At 36.0% G+C, this 24,074-nt stretch overlaps 2 protein-coding genes across 2 annotated transcripts; one reads left to right on the plus strand and one right to left on the minus strand.

Moving 5' to 3' along the window:
* Positions 1-153: 153 nt before the first annotated feature.
* On the plus strand, positions 154-4,929 carry LOC146169195 (eukaryotic translation initiation factor 3 subunit M-like). Its single transcript, XM_083389167.1, has 10 exons — positions 154-222; positions 1,017-1,149; positions 1,470-1,605; positions 1,746-1,869; positions 2,034-2,212; positions 2,783-2,882; positions 3,080-3,161; positions 3,472-3,615; positions 3,719-3,779; positions 4,457-4,929. Exons 1-10 carry the CDS (start codon positions 181-183, stop codon positions 4,584-4,586), a joined length of 1,131 nt encoding a protein of 376 aa, XP_083245293.1. The 5' UTR covers positions 154-180; the 3' UTR covers positions 4,587-4,929.
* Positions 4,930-5,035: 106 nt separating this feature from the next.
* Positions 5,036-6,173, minus strand: LOC146169196 (uncharacterized). Its single transcript, XM_083390800.1, has one exon. The coding sequence runs from the start codon at positions 6,171-6,173 to the stop codon at positions 5,241-5,243; it is 933 nt and encodes a 310-aa protein (XP_083246926.1). The 3' UTR covers positions 5,036-5,240.
* Between the last annotated feature and the right edge of the window lie 17,901 nt (positions 6,174-24,074).

Here is a 24,074-nt window from a genome sequence, read left to right on the forward strand (position 1 = left end):
TTCATTATGAATACAGAACAGAACAGAACAGAACAGAACAGCAGATGTTTTGTTGATGGGACACATGCACATCTATTGTTAATTTGTTTAATTACTTTGTTTATTAGCACTGGCAAACCTCATTATTTATCCGTGTGTTTGAATATATGTTATAGGTATAGTAGAATTGAAACCTGAATCATGAGTGTTCCAGCATTTATTGATTTGTCTGAGGCTGATCAGGTATGAATGTACTAAAATTGTAAAATAAAGAATTGGATCTTATGTATAGGCTGGCAATGTTTACCATTAACAAGTAAAACACATTTAAGAAAATGTTAGTAGACCGTTATAATACATCCGTACTGTTATATTTTAGTTGGAAGAGGATATTTGCCTCGCAACCCTTACCGAAATTTAAAGTAATGTAACTGTTCTATTTTCCATATATGGAAGAATTAGCTGGTCCCCGAAGGGGCTATGAAATTAGCCACAGCTATAAAAAAATTAACTGGGAAGTACCTTCCCTCCGGTCTGCATTCTGTACTGACTTCACTCATTTATGGTACATTAATACAAAACCAGGAGAATCAATATTAATACCCAACAAGCGTTAACCCACACCCTAACCGGCACTGATCTAGAATCCTACCACATTTATAAAATCATTGCCTAAAATTTGCGTTAGGTTGAGAGTTTGGGTGTGGGTGGGTAAAGTATTATTATATTCATAATTTAATACTATTACATAACCCACCCTAACCAAAACGCTAACCCACACCCCAACCCAAATAATGTGCATTGTGGTAGGATTCTAGACCAGTTCCCTTTAAGCGGAATTGTATTTAGTATCAAACAACATAATGCAGCGATATATAAGCATTATATTTACAACTTCAAAAGCCTGAAAATTGTCAAAATAAGACCTAACCTGTCAGAATAAATCCCAAAACTTGATAGTTATAAGCATGAAAATATGTCCAGAAAACAAATCCATTTCATATTTAAATGTTAATTTTTTAAATCATTTTTTCTAGGTTGATGAGTTGAAGCAATACTTCAAAGGTAGAGAAATAGAAGTGGCGGAGACCAAGCAAGAAAACATGTTTGGAGCAGTCAAAGCAATCATTGATGCAACTGTTGAGATCTGGGAAGACACTGACCCAAAAGGTTTATTTTATTTTAAATGTTCCAAATGAATGTGACCTTAATTCTCAGAAGTTAAATAACCTGGAACCGGTAAATTGTTTAGCAAGCAATTAAAGCAGTGAAACTATGATGTGTAAGGTATTAGTATTCTTGCATTATTATCTTTTAACATGTCTTCAGACCTCTTTGAAATATTTTATAGATTCTCTACCTGAAAATATTTTTATCAACTATATCTTATGGGTGTCTTAATGCTATTAGTGTGAGTTGATTTTTAAAATAATATTATTTTTAATACATCTATCCTAAAAAAACAATGCAGGTTTTGTTATTTTTTCCAGACCTGGAGGGAATTGTAAACAGCATACTGTCGTTGCTTTTTATCATCCCACAGGATAAGGGAAGTGAGCTAGTTGATCTTCTTTGTGACCAGCTTTACAAGGGAGCCACTGGAAAAGCTATTTTAAGCATGAAACTGTATGTTGACTAAGTGTTTTGATTTTAGGTATCCTAAGCATTATTTTTTTAAATCATGTTTACTCTTTTTTAGGTTTGGTTTGAGGTACATATTTGATCAGCAAGCATACATTTAATCAATTTATGTTTCTGTCATTTAGGTTACACAACCTTTTTCACGGTTATCCAGTAAAAACTCCGTTTCTGCACAAAGTCTTCTGCACTTGGCTGAAGGTTGCTGGAAAAAGTGCAAATGTTCACCATGTACCTACTGATCTCAATCAGGTGATTTCCATATATCCTTATTCATCCGTTTGAAGGTTGCTCCTACTTTCCTAGATAAATTTGATTCAGAACTTTGTAAAGGACATAAATGGGTTTGCATTGGCTTAATCTAATTAAATTTGAAAGTTTTTGTTTTGATCTTATTTGACCAACTCATTTTTAAGATCACATCGTGGCTTGAGGCTTGGGATGTTGGTGAAGAAGGAAGGCAAAACGTACTGAGACTTTTGTATGAGGCCCAGCACAACTGTAATAAGTCTGAAGATGCGGCACAAACAATGGTAAAGCTCCTGGAGGGATTTACTGATGATAATGCAGCCCAAGCCCGGGAAGATGCAATTAAGTAATAAACTTTTATATACTACATAAATTAAAAAACAAAAGGTTGATGTTGTTACATAATAATTAATATATCAAGACAGTGTTCCTCTAATTTTTTAACATGCAGCTGCTTATTATTTTAAGCAACTGCCAAAAACCAGTGCGCAAAGTGCCTAAATTATCAAACAGAAAGGGGCCCAAATAGGCTGGATTTGGAAAAATAATTTTCGCAAAACATTTTTTTTTTCTTTGTTGGACACAGTTTGGTACCGGGATTACCTGTTTTCTTAATTCTGCGCATAGCAGTTAATTTACATCACTGGGACCATGCCAATATTCAGCCTGGGCAACGCCTGAAATTTCTTTTAACACAAGAATGCTCGTATAATAGTAAAAAAAACACAAGAATGCTCGTATAATAGTAATTTTGGCACATATTTTGTTTTCCATGCTCGAATAAAATTTGTCTCCAATACCCATGTACCTCCAACCTCCCTCGCTTTTAATTACCATTTTTCTGTGTTAGAAATGTTTTTTTTGCATTGTACGAGTGTTAAAGTAAGTTTTGCATTATGTTTCTTTGTTTTCTTAGATGCATCACAAGAGCACTGAACGACCCAAATACATATTTGTTTGATCAACTTTTAACACTAAAGCCTGTAAAATTTTTGGAAGGGGAGGTTTTGTACGATGTAAGTTTATTTAATTATCAGCTTTGTCCTAATGTTTTGAATATGTTAAGTTCTATGTATGAAGTAGTTGACAATCTTTTTACTTGTATAATTTATTGTTTAAAGAGGCAGAAAAAACTTGCAATTTTACATACTATCCACCAAGTTATTTATTTTGGATTCGGATTATGTACTTAAAAATTACCATTTATTTTCAGTTACTCAACATCTTTGTCAGTGGAAATGTTAATGACTACAAGGAGTTTTACAACAGTAATACAAGCTTTGTAGAGGATATGAGTGAGTGAATGTAAAACAATGCCAACTTTTTTGTGTTCACGTGTATTTTAGATCTTAAATGTTAAAATGTATACTAAAATAGGTATATTTTGTTTGATGTTAATGAATAGATGATGATGATGTATATACATTTTTCATTCGCGTAAAATCTTGTGAACACATTATTTGTTGGGTTTGGTAAACTAAAGTAAAATCTAAACCAAAAATAAAACAAAATCAATGCAAAAACTATATAAAAAAGGGTAACATGTATATTACTTTTAATCATCCAACCACCAACCAAACAATCATCTATGATTTTGTCTTCTAGATCTATCGCATGAGAGCAACCTGCGCAAAATTCAGCTTTTAACCTTGGTGGACATCGTTGGAGGGTCTAGGGAAATTTTCTTTCAAGAAATAAGCTCTAAACTTGGTTTGTCTGAAAATGAAGTTGAGGAATTTGTTATTGATGGTAAGCTTTTAACTTTTGCAATATCATCATTTTTAATCATATTTATTTACTTTTTTTAATGGCAAATGCAGCTTATTACATTATTTATTAATTTTAATTTTAGCGATTCAAACGAAACTGATTCGTGCCAGAATTGATCACGTGAACAGAAAAATTTTAGTCAGGTAAGATGAAAGTTTTTTTTTTCTTTTGTGATAAACTTTAACAAATGAATTCCACAAGCATAAATTAGGGAGCTTAAAAGAAAATACCTTCAGCTTTTTTTTGTAGTAAAGTTCAGGCATCAAGTTTATTCGGAAAATTAATTGCTGTAAAGTATATTATTTTAAACCGAGATGTTTGCCATGTATATAAAGCGATCCCGAGATAAACATAACAATTTTTGCCAAACAATAGCCCTCCTAACTGGAATAATGTTGCAAGATCACAAATCCTGGAAAACAACTAAATTTACATTTTCGTCTAGTGAGAGGATTTTACGCAAATAGGTGTATGTGTTTGAACAAATTTGCTTTCTTAACTTTTAGAATACTAAAGCATTAAAAATAAACAAAATGAGTGTCATATTTTTAAGCGAAGTATTCTTTCTTACTGCGATTTTCGGCGATCAAATGCAAAAAAGTTCTTTCTGTGATAACCAGCGCTTGCACAACGATGTGCAAGTCTATATGCATTTTGCATTAGAATTATTCGAAAAGCTGACTATTTTTGGAAACCCATAAATACCCTATTACCCGCACCGCACTGCCATTTAAAGCAATTTTTCGACTCTTGTAACAGTTGTAACAAGTTTCTCTAGAATTCTTAACGTCAAAACGATCACTGTACTGTTTTCGTGCAGCCAAGCCTGCCAGCGCACTTTCAGCCGACACCATTGGCAAACGCTGGCGGTCCGGCTCCAACAATGGAAGGACAACCTTAAAAGGGTCGACGACAAATTGACATCCGTAACTTCAACTGTTCACGCGTGAGGACCCATGGCGTTTAGCAAATTTTCCATTTTATTGCGTTTTGTTAAGAATGTCAGGAATCGGGTGTTTCCGGACAATGATTTGCAAGATTTTTTATTGAGAAAGTAAAGCGCAATATTCCAGCTAATTTGTGTGGTTTGGGGGTTTGTAAACTCTTATGTATTTTTATCAATCAGTCACCTTCATATGCTCAATCTGAACTTAAGCTGTTTACTTCTGTTCTGTTGGTAAAGTTTTTACATTTTTCTGCTGGTTTAACTACATGGCTGTTTAAAATATATATCGCAAAGCGCTTGCCTTTATGCCGCGTTTTTTGCAGTAAGGTAAAGAAAATTAAAATAAATTCCGTAAAAGTATTTTCTGATATTGCATCACGGTTAGGTTTATTTATAAAAAAGTAAGTGCAACAACCACAACACGGTCAGTAAACAATACATAAAGCGCACAGTCTAGAAAAATGAAAACATTTTTTTGATTTAAAATGTTTCACTGTTGTCGATAAAAATCAAATCCTTTTCCTTATTAGTAGTGGCGAACTCTTCGAATCAGTTCCGGTAATAGTGGCAAAACACTAGCCTCTTTTAAGGCGCAGCTTAACAGTTGCATCGCTTGGATTCCAGACGGCGACTCGAGCTCCAACAGGCGTATTAGATTTCACGTGGCGTTGTACAACAAGCCGTTCGGTATTAAATACGGGTTTCTGCAGTTGACGTCTTGCAGGTTGGAAAATTTAGGAAAGTATCTGGTGGTCTTAACTTTCGGCACCCACGGCTGACTGGTGGCGTAGCGCGACAATATCTCCGATCGCCAGTCGTGATCCAAGTACGGCGGGCGATAGACCTCGAGTTTCACCTTTGCCGTCTCTTCGTTTGACGCCAGGGTAGCCGGCGCCGACGTTGAACAAGTTTTCGACGCCCGACGAGCGGAGAATTTCGGACGAAACTCGGTGAACGACGAACCTCCAATTGACAAGCGACGCACTGCTGGTTCGCTCGATCTCCGCTTCGTGGAAGTAGCCCGACTCACTACCGACTCTGTGTCGCTTTCGTTCACACTAAACTGTACACTTGGCCTGCGGTAGGCGGAGGATTGCACGCCGTTGAAGAAGAAGGTATCGGACTGTTGAGGAGCAACTGCCGAAGTGGCTCCCTCCGTGAACCGAACAGCGGAGGGGGGCGCCGATTTGCAACCAGGACGCAATTTCTTATTCAGTTTCAGATCGCTGGCATCAAAGTTTTTGAACTGGGTCGGAAGAATTCGACTCAGCTCCTTTTTAGCTTTCCTTCTGAAAACCTCTCTACCCCGTTGGCCGTTTTGCGCTTCAACGACCACGTTTTCTGTCTCTGTCCATATCGATGTCATGTAGGTGCCAGTGGATGTTCGTGATGGAGTGCGAGCAGAAGTGGCCCTCGGCTTCGCCTTTCTGTGCTCCGCGTTGTTTTTCAGCAGTTTGCAATTTGCCCAAGTAGGCTGGTCTCTCCGTGAAATTTTTTCCCGTTGCGGCGCCTGTTTCTGCTTTAAAAAAGGCGGAATGATATTCGCAGAGCCCTTTGAATTGACTTGCCACGTCACAGTCTTGCTAGCCATTTTTAAAAGTGTTCCTAATTAAATGTGAAACACAAATACCAATTTTAAAATTAAAAAGTATTATCTAGTATCTACCACTAAACACTATTCATTTTATTATTCCGTTTTAAGCTGTTGTTGTACTAACTATCCAAAGTCACCGTTTCAGTTTTTTCTTCATAACGTTTAATTTATCATTAATTATTTTTTGATAATTTGGACTTCTAATTCCAAACATGAATAAATCGAAATACAGTATGCCTTACAGGCCATAGTCGTTTCAGTATACCGTACAGGCGTGCACGGCTTAAAAAATGGTTCTCAACCTTTTTTTTTCACTGCGTACCACCTCGAGCTTCTATGATCTTGTTGCGTACCAACAAATTGTCGAAAAACTCAACTTTACTCAAAATGTATATAGGATTGTTAACAGGGGTCCATTAGCTAATTAGTTAGCCCGGAAATTTCAAAACAAATGCGGCCCATTCTCAAAAAAGTTTCCCTTTTTTAGCTTGCAAGATACTGGTAGTCAAGTTTTGTGATTCTTTGTTGTTTTGCTATGATGTCATAAAATAAATTTGCATAGATGTTCCCAAAAGTTAAAGAAGCATAAAGTATTAAACTATACAATCATTACGATGAATGTATAGTTTATTACAATAAAAAAGTTCTTATCCTTTTGGTAAAACTGTAATTTTACTAAACATACTGCGTACAGCGTACCACCCAAAATGACTTCGCGTACCACAGTGAGAACCTCTGGCCAAAAGCATTGTTTCTTGACCTTATTCGTGGTGACACAAAAATTGAGCGGAATCTAGGCTAACAGCAAAGCTCTGGCCAACCACATCTCTTCATTGATCTTTGTAAAGCTTACAGCTAACAACACTAATAAAATATTCGCATTTATAAACTCCAGTTTAATTGATATGAGCCATGTCGGCTCATATATTGCTCCCGCATTAATCTCAACTATTAATAAATCTTGCTTGGACGCAATCTCAAAAATCTAACCGTGTAAAATTTCCGCCGTAGTCGACCCAACCAATTCAAACAGTGGCTTGATTTTGGGTCGCGACCCATGGGTTGTGAAAACTGCCGTAAAGATGAAAAACGGTAATCACAGGATGAGTAAGCAAGTTTGTAGCTGCTTGACGCGCGAGAAAGGCGCATTCGAAATGCTTCTCGCAATAGTAGCCTACAGCACCCTATTTATTTTATACCATAGTTAGGCCTGCTGGAATTTAAGAGTCAAAACACTACACGATACGCCAGTAAAACAATCTTTGGCGGTTTTAATTTTAATAGCCTACTTTACTTATTCCTGAGCAACCTGAATAAATCATGCAAGTAACTTATTGTCTTAACAACATGGCAACAAGTTAAAAACACATCCTGTGGCACAATTTGCGCAGAGCGGGCACACTTTTCTGAAACACCATCCGGTAAAGCGTCGAGGAGGTTTTAAATATAACTAGCCGACAAAAAGAAAAACTCCAACCCCGTATTCTATATTAATATGCTACTTAAACGACCTTGGCGTTTAGAAAAAAAAAATTCTACATATGTTTCGCAGTATTATAACAAAAATTCTAGCCCTTAATGTTGATTAAGTTTTTAATTTCGATAGCCTATTTCTTTACCTATTCTCGAAGCAACCTAAATAAATCCCGTAAGTATCTTATTGTTTTAACAACATAGCAACAAGTTAAAAACACATGCTGTGATACAATTTGCGCAGAGCGGGCACACTTTTCTGAAACGCGACCCGGTAAAGCGTCGTGGAGGTTTTAAATATGACTCACTGACAAAAGGAAAAACTCCAACCCCGTATACTACAGTGTATTGGATACGTTAATACGCAAAGCTTTTCAGCTTGGCACGCAGCACTTCAAGCGAAACAAAAGGTAGGCTGCTGGCTCCATGCGATCGCCTTTCAGTCGCCCATTGTCCTATAGCAAAGAGACGTGATTGAAGTGTTGAAATTTGAAGTACGCTTAGCAAGTGTTGCTGCCGGCGCCTACCTATTCGTCCATAGCACTACATGTTATACTAACGCGGTTAACTTATTCACCGTCTGCGGCTGTCTTACTTAAACATTTATTTTTCTGTACGCCTGCGTAGTGCAAATATGACACCTTTATACACATCACACGCCTTTATGCACACCACGTATAATCCTTTGAAATAATAATCATTTCAATCATGAATCAAGGCCGACACAGTAGTAGGCTAGGGACATTTTTATTATAGGCATAACAAAAATTGGACTTCGATTTATAGGTATAGTCCTCCATGGTGACCCGCTAGTTATTTTTCTTGGCGCCAATCCATGGTCAGACCATGGCAATACAATCTAGCTAGGATCACCGCTTTCAGTTTATTCGATGCTTCTCTGATACCTGACTCTTCGGTGAATCTAAAATAATCGCTGGAGTTAAAACATCGTGGCTTTTCGAAAGCGATTCAACATCAATAGTAATTATTCTATCATCTCAGGCAGAGATGTAGGCGTATGGGAAAATTACAGTAATACCATCATAGCTTTAAGGAGTAGATTGTTTAGGGGCCATTAATGGATGTATGTTCTATTTTTTTGTCTTGGTAAGAGCAATTATGTTAGCACTGCAAAGTTATTTATAATGTCACAATCACGAATTGCATTAAGCTGAGTTAATGTTGATTGCTCGGTATATTAACATTCATGCCATTCTAGAGTAGAGCTCCGCATCCTTTTTTCACTTGCGAAACACCAACAGGGTTAAAAATTGGCGGCACAACCACAAAAAATATCCAAAAACGACAATAGGCACAAGGACAATTATAGGCAGCCAAAAGTTTTATGGTTAAGTGCGCCGAAGGTTTATGTTTAAAGCAAAAATAAAAAATATATGTTTACGACCCTCCTAAAAGTTTTTCAAAGTGGTGTACCTGGCCTCAAATCCCAAAGAACATTGAGAAATTTTGCGAAGGACCTTGAAGAACTTTCATGTGCATTCGATAAATAACAATAGGGGCGATTGAACGTAAAGTATAATCTTTTAGGATTCTAATTCTGTTCAAAGTTCATAAATTTACACAATTTTTTTGCAGTGGTTACCAACATTTTTGTTGTTCGCGACCATCTTTCAAGTTTGCGAAAACCTACGCGAGTCCCTAAAAACTAGATTACACTCATATAGAATTTTACAAAATGTTCAAATTTCTAAAAAAAATTGTTTCAAAATTTGACAAGAATGCCCGGATTTTCACCATAAGCATTATCATGCACAAGTAACAGAAGTTGCTGCTTAAGGGTTATTTGCGTCATAACGATTTGTTTATCCCGAAGCAAATAATATATTGTGTGCCTATGACGTAACAATCAAACATTGATTAAACTCGTCAAGTTGAAATATTTTAACTTTGGCGCTTTCGGTTAGAAGCGTGGAAATTTACCGTTAACGCTGGCAACGCGTTACGTGTGAACTGGACGACGCTAGCGTTGAACGCCAGCAGCTAACGCTAGACGTTAAACGCGTCTAGCGTGAACCAGCCTTTGTTTAGGTTTAGGTGGTCGAATCGCCACCATTCCAATTCATATTAGACAAGGCCCATAGACCTGAGCTTTGGGATTCATTGAACACTGCGTAATTTTGACGTCATAAACACAACTAGCTTACTAAGAAAAATGTCATTACAACAATTTTTAAAACTTGCCTCGGTTACCCCTTATAATGGCGGATCAGACAATTTCAAAGGCTTCTAAATGGCATTCCTATATAACGAAACAGCAACATTGTAATTTGTAGTTGAACGAATATACTGTTGCTGCCAGGCATTTTTATCATTTATAAAGGGTTTCTTCTGACAAATATGTATTCAGCGCCGACGTTTCGAACTTTTGATTACCTTTACGGGTAACCTTCTTCAACGAGTTTATTTGTCTGAAGAAGATTACCCGTATATAGGTAATCGAAACGTCGGCGGTTTTCTAGCGCATTAAATACCGGTACATTAAAGTTTTTTTAAAGTGAATTCCTTTGACAACCCTTCATGTTCCCAGTGTAAAAAAAAACCTGGATTAAACGAACATAAGCAAAACGTACGGCACACTAGAGTCATGAGTCCATTACGTCAAGAATTTTACGAAGAATCTGTTTTAGCCTGCCAGACAGAAAACGGACACATATATGGAAACGATTCGTCCAGGGTTTATTATGTTAAAAATCTTATTTATTAATAATAATGATTATCTCGCTTACAGCGCAAAGCGCAAGTAAATATTATTTCAGATTATTGACAGATTCGATATTATAAAATACGACGGGCTTTAGGACTTGTATGGCGTTTTCCAACTTCACAAGACGTAAGATGCCATCTAAAGTGTCTCTACGTATACAATGCCTGTCTTTGTGTACATTTGTCAAGTTAGTTACACTGACACTAATTTCCCGTTGTTGAGCAAACGGAGCAACGTTGACCACACCATGGCCGCAATGAGCCCCTTGGCGACACTTAAAGGATTTTTTTACATAATTTAAACTTCGAGATGTCTTGGCATATCTTTCCAAAATAATAAAGTCTACAATTTTCTTAAAACGCTTTCGATATTACAATTGTATTTTTAGCCTACAATATTATGGTCAAAAAGGTGGGCCAAAACTTCAATGTGATTTTTACAAATCGATGTTCAATGTTCATTTAGAATACTAATGAAAATTAAAAGGTCGCGTAAGTTCCTTTAAACTATAAGTTGGGTCTTTAATCAAAGTTTTCTTTCGAATAACAAAATCTGCCTGAAAGTTGGGTCTTTGGTAGAAAATATTGCAAACAATCTTTAAGTCTTACTAGCGTATACAGGCTGCCTAATGCCTTTTGCAGGGGTCGGCGACCTTTCGCATGCAGTGTGTCAGTTTATGAGTAATTTCAAAATATCAACACTCGCGTGCCAAACATTTTTCTATGATTGATTTTGCACTGGCAACCAGGACTCCGGAGTCGGTTAAAAACAACCCAAGCCCGACTCCGGGCAAATGTGCAATTTCATCTAGTCCCGAGTCCGGCTCAGACTATACAGCAGTGGTCGGCAAACTTTTTTGTCGCGGCTCAAAAGACTCATTTCAAAACTATTGAAAGCTCACTACGTAAAAGCAGTACGAAAACAGTGGCGAATTCAGCATATTTGTTTTTAAGGTGAAGTATTACACGGCGCCTTGATGGCCAAAACACTGCAACGCAATAATTTAAAACATTCTATAAAACTAAGAATATAGGCGAGAAGCGCAAAAAATTTCGCGTTTACATATAGTTAAAGTTGGCAAAAAATATAGTTCGACAGGTACTCAGGACTACATTTGACAGGTAGGTCAGAACCACGCTGAGACATCATAAAAATTCTAAGGCACATGTATTTTTAAAACAATATGCAATGAATGTTCTATCACGCGGCCCACAACTTCATGATAACACTAAGCTATTCGAAAGTAACTCACGGCCCAGTAAAAATGGCCCACAGTTTGCCGACCACTGCTCTAAAGCCTGTAATTCGCCTATTTAGGTAACTAAAATAAGATGAATATTTAGCAATCCGCTCATAAAGGGGTCATTGAATATATTCCACCATATGTTATTCCACTTAAGCAATTTACAGATTGCTGTTTTATCAGTTTCGAATTTTGGTACTGCGCATGCGCACATGTCGAACTCGGGTAGTTTTCAATAGTCTTACTCGAGTCTCGAGTCCGAGTCCGCAGCCTGTTGTGATCTGACATCTGTTTACGAATGATCTGACATCTAATTTACGCATCTTGGGAGACGCCATTAAACCTAATTTCATAAGTTTAATTCTGTAAAGATGCCTTAAGGGCCTAACCCTGCTGAAAAAAACTGTCAAGAACACAATACTGTGTCCGCTATTTCGGAATATACTTCGACGCTTTTCAATCGACACCTAGAAGACAGAAGTGTTAATCACTTTTTGCTAGGGCACTGTGACGTAAAATCAGTTTTTTTTAAGGCACTGTGACGTAATACGTACGGTTAGTCGTAAGCAACAAGTTTGACGCCCACAAAAATAATGTTAAAATACAACAGTTAAGACACTAATTTGTGACACGAAATGGAAATGCTTGCACCCGTTTAGTTAGCGCTAGTGTTGTGATTTAATGGTTGCACTTTTTTAAGGTTGTTAAGTTTCAAGGCGTCCAATTATTTGGCATGCCCTGAAATATTAACTACCGTTCAACTTGTGGCACGCGTGCCAGATGTTGCCAAACCCTGGCCTATTGTATGCACGAAATTTGGACATGTTTAAATAATACAACGGAAAAAATAGTAATGCATTCCGCTTTTTAACAATTGGCATATTACACAACCAAACCCCTGGTCTGTTTTGAACTATAGGCTAGGCCGCTAGGGGGTAACAAACCAAATAGTCGCGCAAGAAGTCTTAGGGGTTTACCAGTACGCCTACATCAATTTCACACAAAATCTTACATTCACATAATATATACATTTTTATAACTTTCGATATGCACATGTTCAAACTAGCAAAACATAATACTCAAGTAAGTTGCAGATTACTTCGAAAAAAAAGCGGACAACGAGAAATGTTCTGTAGCAGTAATTGGTGTTTACCAAGCAGTTTAAACTAAATTTTGCAACGCAAACTATTACTTGCATTTTGATTGATTGAAGAATGTGCTGCCCGATACAATTCAAACACGGCATTGCAGAACAAGTCACAATTAACAAGAATAAAACGTTGTACAATTTGTTTTTCTAGTTGTGAAAAACTGTAAAACTGCTTTCCTTTTTTAAACGAATTTAATATAAGATAGACTAAACATTTACATGAAATAATTTATGCCAGGGCCAATAATGCAGTCAAAGCTTTGACGTATCTTATCAAAAAGCTACTTTTACCACCATTCCTAGCATTAGTTATTACGTGATACTTATATCTCGAATGCTTGTGGAGATCTTGCCATTTCGCATTTTACTGTTAGACCTATGTACTGAATACAAAATAATAATGCGTGTATTCTCGAGATTGTTGATTATGGCCATGTGTGTCACCCGAAATAGTCCCTAAAGCGACTACACGTAGGACTAGGTCGATAACTTCTGCTAAGGATCGTCAAGGTTTGCGCAAAGCTAAGTTTGATGCTTTGCTTTAACAAAAAGGGTATAAACGTCGAGAGGTTGCCCCGATCTTGTTGCGTGTATCCAAATATCATAAGAAATTAAAAGTGTGCCTTTTAACGGCGTTTATCAGAGTTCACATTAGATCTTGTACGGTCAAATGTGTAAGTATACGGTTATTATACAGCAGCAGCAATGTTTAATATGCGCAAAATGTACAAGATATTCTTTAATAGTCTCGAGTTCTTATTGTTGGTCCTCGCGAATACGAAAAAAACAACAATACTCTGGCGCTATATCCTTCACGATGCGAGCAAGCAAACGGATTTGATCTGCTATACCGGAAACTCTACTGCCGATTACCCCATTCAATTTGTAGACAGGGTTTTGTTTACCAGGTGTATTGTACAGCACTGTTATAAATATGTCCTCTGTACTACTGATATAACGCTTACCTTCCTGCGTTATCCTCTTGATAATTTTCTTCAGTTAGGGTGGATTGAGCCGAAAGATCGATATTATTGTTTATCTATGGTTTGAGTAAGTTCGGGCAGGGCACTTAAAAAAGTTGTTAACAGAGAACTTGAGCGTTACGTCATTTTTGAAAAGAGTTTTGTGTTTGTTGTTGGAAGTTGAGAACTTTTAAAGTATTTATAATACCTTTGTCCTGATTACAATAAAAATAAGGTTAACTTAATTTCCTGGAAGCTTACCCATGATTATTGTTTAAAAGCTAATTTTTTCGTTCACTTACCCTTGGTAAACGTTGCTGAAAATAGTCTAACAAAAGCTTAAACCTAACAATTTTTCTATTGGATTGAACTATTAAAATATGGTGAGATGTTCAATTTCACCCTTTTTGAGGTGATAAAGTTATTTTGAAACATTAATTCATTAATTTATAATTCAAAGAAACATTTTGCAACTCCCTTTCATGTTAATACTTCTTAAGTTTATAACTTAAACATATAACTATTTTTTTTGTGTACTGTAACGTGGCTACCCGAATTTAACACGATATCGTTTTTCCCTGTTCTGCCTAGTGATTTTTTTTGTCATGCGCTCCTGGTAATTGTCGCGAGTAAGTTTTCAATTGATTGCATCATGTACCTTTTCCAAATGTGCCAAATAATAAATTAATCTAAAGACCTGGAATTTGGCTACAATTAATCACACAAAAAAATGTTTTACCAAACTGTTCACGGTTTTGACAAACAGTAGACCGGTAGAAAGAAACTCGAAAAACATCAAAGGATATATATATGTAGCTTTTGTTGCGGGTGAATTTACATCAGTCAGAAAATTGCTAAATAACATTTTTATAAATGCTGTTGTCCTGTAATGGCACATACCGCACACATTTTATATTTTTAGCACCGCAACCTGAGTTAACGTTAGGGTTTTCGCAATGAGGGCTAGTATTACTTTAGTATAATTTCTTTTTTAATCCCCAATTTTCGCAGCCATAGTTGAAAACGCAAATTGTACCGCCGATCTTCGCGCAATTGCACAAACTTAATGCTGACCGCGTAATAATAATCGGCTGCCGGATTGAACCCGAGAAGTAATACCTTGTTTCGGTATTGTAGTCGTCGGCAGTGATGACGTTACAGGCTGTGGGGCGTGATGATCCAGCTAAATTATTTTAAAACAACCTTGAGCATCGGCACATTAACTTCAGCGAGGATCGTATAGTGGCAGTTGAGGTTTTGGGAGTTATCAGTAAGCGGTCTAAGCCGTTTGGATAGATCACGCCTGAACAGTTCGGCCCAGAGTGTGTTTTTTGTAGCTCAAGAGTAGGCTACTTAATAAGTTTGCTGTTCGGTATTTGTCAAGTCGATGCCAACTCCTAGAGATCGTCGGCGAACACAGTTTAAAAAATTGGGACTAATTGTGTATGCTTACCCCTATTAAACAGATGATTTTATTGCCGCTATAGGTTTGGAATTTATTTTTGGTCGCTATACGCATTTAGCCTATTAATTTGAGTTATAACTCCCGACTCAGTGCATGTCAACAACACTGTCGCATGTTTCCAAGCAAAAAAAATGTTTCCAAGCTGCAATATTGTAAATTTAATTTTTTTAGTAAATATAGTGCCGACAGTTCCGACGTTAGGAAATTGTTTAATGTAGAAAATGGACACAAAAAAATTATGTTTGCGAAAACAGCCCGTGAATATTTTGGCGCGTTTTAAGCTTTAAATTTGCGTCTGTAAATAGCTTTTTTGTGATTAAGCACTTGTTTTATCAGAGTGTATAAGTGCACATTGTATTGTCTATAAAAATAATGCCATAAAAAAGTTTGACATATATCGACTTTCCAAAGTCTCGCTGTGAAACTAATAAAAACAGTACACCGCAGCTCTATATCATTGCTCACTATATAAAAGAAAAATTGATGTACATTTGTCTTTCTCTTTTGGAAAAGATTTATATTTCTATGATTTGGTATAAAAGTTAAAGTATAAAAAGGTTCCGACAAGAAACTTGTAACCACTCAGTTGGCGAAAGTTTGTGTCGCCAAGAAAAAATGAGGCCGATTCTGACGGCAATTTTATTGGTCGTACTGTGGCGGTCAGTTGGTAAGCCTTTCTTGATGCAATTTTGTTTATAATTGTAAGGACTGTCTTTTTGTTAAGTAGCCTCAAAGCAAAACGTTTAAGTCGCCAAATGCCGTTAGACTTGTATCTTATATATAAATGTGTCAGTATAGCCTAGTGCCTATAGTAGCTAGCGGAAATAATTCGCTTGTCATCCAGCGGAAAACTGGTGCAATAAAGCATCGTACAATACCAGTAATGTTTTTTACTCTAGTCCCACCTAGCGGATAGTTGTAAACTACATATTTATCGAAATATTAATCAAAAAAGCTTCTCTGGTAATTATAATTGTTAACCAATAATTATCTAAAGTTTGAACATTTAGGTTTGGTATTTTGCAACTAAATCCATAGTACGGTATTCTTTAACCTAGCCAAAGTTGTGTATTTCCTTATACTTACATATTAGAGTTTTCAGATTGTGCTACGGAATGCTTCAATGGAGGTACTCTGATGGATTCGGTTTGTATGTGCCTGACCAACTTCACCGGTTCATCTTGCGAGTTTGGTAAGTGTGTGTAACAATATTTCACTTTTTGGCAAAACGAAATGGGAATAGATTGAATTGTTCTGGGTAAGTGAACTTGTTTGATCCACAATCATAATATTTAAAATTTGTTATTGGGTGACCTGTAAGACGTAATGTCCATCTGCAATACACATTTTGGGTAACTTATCACATATTAACAAAACACCCGATACCATAAAGTCAGACTGTTTACCATGTCAGTAATTAGGCAAACCCAACATTTCGGTCAACTTTTAAGTGTTTTGGTAAGATATTCAATCGCTAGAAAATGCAGCAAATAATATTTTCACTTTAAAACAAGGGTAATTTGCCGTTGAATATACGCCAGCAGAGTACAACGTCGGGCAGAGCCATATAGCCAATGGCATCTGTATTAAGTTTAACGTTGGCTTAAACTTAAATCTTATAAGCTTAAAATGACGCATAGTAATCGATCTAAAATATTTCATTAACGCTTGTTCTTTTTTCCACTATTTATTCACCCTAATAAATTGGTGGTGTTAGGCCAATAATTCTAAGTAAAAAAGGAATTAACCTCAAACTAATTGCAACAGTTAAAACACTTTCGGAAGTAAGGGATCTTCCGCAGACAATAGAATGTAAAAGAAAAATTTATCAGATAAACTTATTTTATATTTTATACCTGTTTTTATAAACAGCCTTAAAATCATTAATTACAAGAGTAGTTTTTCGTTGATTCATTAAGAAATAAGTGCCAGAAACCTCTCAAAAATGCCCCAAAATATTTTATGTATAAGACTTAATTATGCCTATTTTTTTTCTATAATTATGCCTATTTTTTTTGTGAGCTACAAAATTAAAAATGCTTATACTATATATCATTTTAAAGAATATACTTACTTACTTAGTGTAACAGAAATGTCTATAAGACCAAATCGATTAGTCCAAGTTATTCCGTTATTAAAGCGCCATGTGGCCTACAATAAATTTCTATAAATTGTGTAAATGTGCAATTTTGGGGAGGCGCATAGGAGTGGTCACATATGGAAGCTAAGCCCGTAAGTGTAAAACTTTATAATTTGATGAATCGGTGAATAGAGGCAACATATCTTTATGCCATCACACATTTTAATACTTTTGAAAATGCAAATTAAAGCAAATAAATTAGGCTTGACAATTTTTGTTAAATTGTAATTAATTATTGACATTATTATTTGGAATTGGTATTCCAATAGGCTAGTTTTGTTGTATTTTCTAGTTTTTAAAGCGGCATATATATTGCGCAGAAAAATATGCATTGACTGGGATTATACAATTGCACAACTTTCATATAAAGAAGTGCCGCCGTATCGTATCATTACGATCTTCAAAATACAGGTCATGTCAAATGTCGAAAAGGAGCACAGTTGTTTTGAAAAGCCGTGTACAACGCTGTGGTACAGTGGGCGTTAAATATGTCAAATAAATGCTCTTGTTTTGAAAAAATAAAATCTAAAAAGGTCCAAAAAAAGCCTAAATTTTAAAATTCGGCTTAAAGAAAATCCTAACTGGCAACCCTGTTTGCAAGTAATCAAACCAACTACTCCACCAAGTATATACGCTATAGTGACGTCACAATTACATTCATATATAATGCAAGAAAAAAAACGCACACAGGTAACACTCTCGATTAAGTTGGCCAAACTGACCAATCACAGCAAACCTCTATCCGCGTAATGTATGGGCTATGTTGGCTGACCAAAGAGCGGGACGTTTTGTTGACCAATCGGTGCGCCGGGACAAAGCCCTAAAATCAAGGAGTCGAACCATTTGACTTTTCCGGATCAGGTTCAGTTAGGGTTCAAGGATTTTTTCGGAATGCGGTTCAGTTCCGGTTTCGGTTGGAAACAAATCAAAAGTTCCGGTTTAGTTCCGCTTCGACCAATGTTATTTCAAAACCGGTTTACAAAGTTCCGGTTCGGATACAAAATAAGTTGCATTAAATCTAAAAATGGGAGTCAATAAATGTGAAGACTATAATCTTTGAATTGCAAGTCATTTAAACTAAGTTATACGTGACTTGTTAAAAAATCAGCAATCTATAATCGAATTAACTAAAAACTAAAAAAAACTAAATGTTTTTTTAATCAATATTCAAGTTTTTTTCATAAAATTTAAAAAATAGCATAACTTGACTCTGTAAACACAAGTTGTGACGTCATGCTGGAGTAAACCGTTATTGTTTACAGCAGGGGTTCCCAACCTTTTTACTATATCGTACCACTTGGACGCTCTGTACTGCCACGCGGACCACTTCTTGCAGAACAACTAATTTAAGCAAATCATACTTTATTCAGAAAAATAATATTGGCCTATGAAAATAACACTAAAGCACTACAACTTAATTTAATGAGATTTTTTTTTGATTTACTGTCCACCAATTGATCGATGTGCGGTGTAAATTAGCTAATCTAACTGACGCACAGTATCATACTTTCGCTTGAGCTAATACAAAATAGCCAAACTTACAAATTTTGTTTCCCGCATTATCTCCTTACTACTAGTATCGGTACTTTCATACAACTATGGCCAGGGTTACTATCTGCTAAGACCCAAAAAACAAGCACGCTACTACGAAAAATAAGCACGCTACTGATAACTCGGGCGGATCCGGGATTTTTTTAAGGGTAGGGTATAGGGGCAGCATCAAAATACAAAAAATCCTAAAAACACGTGTTGTTCTCTGCGCTAAATGCAGCTTTATCGCACAAGGCGGATTACAAAAACTTTTAATTTTAAAAGGAGACGTGACGTCTTGGGCCTGGGCTCATCATACTCTTTTCATAAAGGGCCAGACAATTGTAAGGCCTGACCATCCGGGGCTGGAGACTGTCAGGATTCACGTTTGCGGACCAAGTATATATTGTTGTCGAGCCTTATTAACTTGAATATATCGTGACACAAAGTTAATATAAGAAACCATGCAATAAAATCAATGGTGAGGCTTAATAAATGCTAAAATAAAACAAACTAATACCGTACACAACTTAAAAGTAAGCGCGTTTCTTAGAAACAAGCACATTAGTATTTTCTAAAACACTGCAACAAAAACTAAGCACAAATCTTAGAAATAAGCCTGACTATAGCCTACTATTAAGCATAAACCACCTTTTCAAGTGTAACTGCTGTTAAACATTTTATTCCGATCTATTTTTAGCTTAAAAGTTACAACTAACATTAATTAACGCTATTTTGTAGTTTAAGCTATAAAACACTAGATGATGAGATCTATCAAGAGCATTTATTTGACATATTTAACGCCCACTGTACCACAGCGTTGTACACGGCTTTTCAAAACAACTGTGCTCCTTTTCGACATTTGACATGACCTGTATTTTGAAGATCGTAATGATACGATACAACATAAATAGTTATGTAACAATAAAAATTGCACAATATAAAGTTGTGAATCCAGATTTTTGTGAAAAATACGGAAGCTACTCGCGTACCAACTAAGAAATCAGCGCGTACCACAGGTTGGAAAAGCTTCATGTAATTTCAAATTATTCGGTTCAGTTGCAGTTCGGCTCCTTAAAATCTTACAAAAAACGGTTCAGGTTCGGTTACGGTTCGGAAAAAATTGGCCGACAATCGGTTCATAAAATTCCGATGCGGTTCCAGTTCGACTCCTTGCCTAAAATTCGGGCTGTCCCGCTTAAACCAGGACGTAAGGCCTGTCTCGCGTACAACGTATATTTCTCTAATAAAGATATAATACAGTTGAACTGTTTAAGGAAGTAATTCAAAACTAAATTTTAATAAAAATTCAAACTAAACGACTATTTCAAATATCTCACTACAATTTTTTTTCATTTTTGTAACGATTTTGTGCGTTGTAAACGAATACTACTTCTAATAATTTTGACAAAACTGGACCTAATGTGTAAATTTTGAGAAGCTTTTAATTTTTTTTTCCAAGTGAAAAATAATGAAAAGAAGTGCGCCAGTGTCTTTTAAGCACTTTCATTGAAAAAAAGTGTGTCGGTGTCTTTCAAGCACTTTCCGTGAAAAAAAGTGCGCCAAATTTTGAGCAAAAAATGCCCCTAGCGGAACCTTTTTAAGAAAGGTCTCTAGGTGCCGTGGTATATTTTCAATGACAATTTTATATAACAACGTGCAGTTTTTAAACGTTATATTAACAACTGCTAATGTGGCACAGACTTAGGACGTTTTTTGTATTTATAAGTTGGTTGAATTACATGATGAAAAGGAAAGTTATGTGTCTAAGGCAAGCTAATTAAATTATTTTTGCGCTTTGCGCGGATTAATAACATCTTTATAATGTAGTTGTAATATTACCTCTTCAACAAAACCCTCTTTAAAAAAATTGTTTTGGTTATTTTTACTACTTTATTACATTTTTAATCTTCGTGGATTTTTTAGTATGCTTTTGCCCAATTTGTTTATTGTTGTCATTATTCTGCTTCTCAAAAAGTAAAAATTATAGCGTTTTTTCAGTAGTAATATTACACAGTTGTCTATGTTGCTTATAGGCATTATATTGATTAACGTCGTATGAATCACCACCCTAGATAATTTGTAGGCAACATTAGACTCCGCAGCCGCATGCTGCTCTGTTGACTATCTGCTATAACTCCCGTGGCTCAGAGACTGTAACAGGGTTACTTAGAAAAAATAAATCGAATAAATAATGGTGTTTTAGTGACACACGTTTAATATACTTTACTTAAATCGTTGATTTTGGCGTAAGTATACGCTTGACAGTTTTTGTGGAGATTGCATGTTTTGTACAGTATATTGATCTTTGTTTAGTCAAAATGCGTGTTGGTCTCGTTCTTACAAGAATTTACCAGGGGTAAGGTTTTGCATGTACCTACAATACATTTGTTGAATTATACAAGACAAAAAACAGGCGATGCCTTGGTTAAACTTGACATTTACCGGTTTAACACTCTCTGTCGCCTTAAAATTAAAAAAAATTAAACTTCGCCGACTGGCGATGTAAAATGAAAATCCCTAAAATAAAAACGCAAAATTCAATAAAAGCTATACCGCAAATTGTTTTGGTAAGAAGAATGTAAAACACCATAACGTTTCGGCCTCCCAAGAACTATTATGTTATATTATGCTGTACACCCCTGTGGAAGTTGCATAAATCGACAAGCGTCAGATTTAATCGCTGAAGAGATATTGCGCTTATACGTTAATTAAGAGGTGGTTAACTATATCGCAATCAAAACCCTATGAGATAACGGAATAAAATATGGTTTAATATCTAAGTTACATGTAGGCTATATCATTGAGAATAAAATGTTTACTAATTTTTAAAGCAACAATATATACAGGGGAAGTATCTCCAATACAATTGTATTTGCACCAACGACATCATTAAAGCATTGGTTGGTAAGCGTAACATTAACAACGATTGTAGGCGAGTCGTGATCGACGATATCTTGTTTATTTGGGGATATTACCAGTGACGTGCGGTGAGGCTGCTAGATGGTGAGGCACAAAATTTTTCGAGTCACGTTTTTTTAACAAACACAAAAACGGTATCGTACTAATAAAAACAAAAAATAAACTCAAAAACCATTCAGCGAGCAAAAAAAAGGAATAAAAAATAGTAAAACTACATTAATATAGCAAACGTAATAACGACTACATCGTTTGTGACGTAACAGCGAATGACAATTGTAGTCGTGGCATGCCTGTGATCGACAAAAAGTGCCCTTTTCATGAAAAATGATATATTGCTTTCACAACGTTAAATATTATGCGACGGAAATCATAAAGGGGGTAGGGTTTGAGCTACGGAAAAATGCAAAAAAATTGTAAAATAACATGCTTGACATTTTACATTTGTTAAAACATTTTTGGTACCATTTTAAGCCAATCTCGAGGGCGTGGCCGCAAAAAATTTTCCGGGGGATTACGCCCCAATATTTCGGCTCGCTACGCTCGCTTGCGGTTACCAAAAAAGGCGCCCCCCTTGCCCTGCAATCGCTCCGGCGTCCCTGCCTGACTGCACGTCCCTGGATATTACACGGTGAAATTTCGAGCTGCATGCTTCCCCGTTTGGTGTCGCCGTGGCATCTGTAACACAGCACTCAGTACAAATTTAGCTAAGAACAATTTTTTCGGCGACAATAGTTTTTTTAGCAGCCATACGAAGACCGTTTGGGTGGATCTGTTTTTGGTAAGTTTTGCAACTATGAAAGTGGTTTTTCAAAACGGCAAACCTGGTTTCTATTTTTTTTTGTGTGGCGCTAACTTTTGTCAGTAATACTTTTTTGACTTGTATGTGGCATTGGCAGGTCGCTCGTTTGCGATTCCTTCGCCTTCTCTTTTGCAACGAACAGAACGACTAAGCCCCATCTTCTGATCCAAATTACGAATATTAATTAAATATATAACTTTAATTAGTGTGGCTCAGAGTATATTTTATACTTCAAGTAAACGTAACCGAATAGGGAATAGCTCTTTCAATGAAAAAAAATACAGACCAAATACTTGTGGGAAATCACCTATTTAGCTACTGCTATTTTCCCGCCAAAATTTCTATGAGAGTGAAGGCATCCTTTTTGTTGTCAGGAAATTGAACCGTACGAAGATTATCTGGACAATAAAATAATATAAATCGATATATAATCACTGATAGGTGTATAAGTATCCGAGCGAGCCGGTTAAATAGCCAACAGCCACTTCCTAAAGCTATTTACTAGGCTAACAAAGATAAGCTAAATGTATAAGGGTATAAGTCATAGAAATAATAATGCACCATTTGGCAGTTCAAATTTAATAACATCACTACCCCAACCAAAATGCTAACCCAAATCAAAGTATAATCACTAAAAGGTGTATGTCTACCGAGCAAGCAATCCGGGCAAATAGCCACTTCCTAAAACATTCAGTAATCTCGTCGGCTTTACAGTAGTTAATGAGGACAGAAAAACAGAAATAGATTATATAGTTTTACACGATTGCCATCATGTAGTTCACGAATTGACAGGACTACTGTCCAAAAGTAATAAAGTTGTTTTGTTCCAGTCGCGAGTACATACTTTACGTTGACTACTTTGATTTTACACTTGAATGATAGATCAATCAAACTTTGATTAAATCCACCAGTTTTACAGTTTGGGTACCTCTTTCTATTATTTGTGTGTTTCTTGGGAGAATTTTACAACATTAGCTGAACAAGGCAGACCTTCCACTACTAGACAAGTCACCGCCTTCTGCTGTATTTTGATTTTATTGTCATGTTACTAAACAGGATCCTTGTTTTATAACCAATCAATTTTCTAAAGTGACTGATTCCATTTGAAAACATTCATATGTGTATGTAAGGTTTAAGTTCAATTTAACTAGTTCATATTTTATAAAAATTGTGGGAGTAACAAAACAGTATTAGGACTCCCAACATTTTACAAACAAAGAAACCCATCAAGCTTTTTGCTTATTTTGTATTGTGCTCATAATTAGAACAGGCTTTAGAGGTTTAAATTTTTTAAATATAAATTATTCCCTAGAAATTTGTGGTGCAACATGCAACACCAATGCAAGCTGTGTAAAAAACACCACAACCAACAACGATTTTTGTCTTTGCAACACTGGATACACTGGAAACACAACAGTTTGTGAAGGTTATTTAGTTTACAATATTAAAGATGTGTTTTTATAGGACAAGTATTCATTCACTTTTTGAG

This window comes from Ascidiella aspersa, chromosome 1 (assembly GCF_963924565.1).
Source record: "Ascidiella aspersa chromosome 1, kaAscAspe10.2, whole genome shotgun sequence".
NCBI lineage: Eukaryota > Metazoa > Chordata > Ascidiacea > Phlebobranchia > Ascidiidae > Ascidiella > Ascidiella aspersa.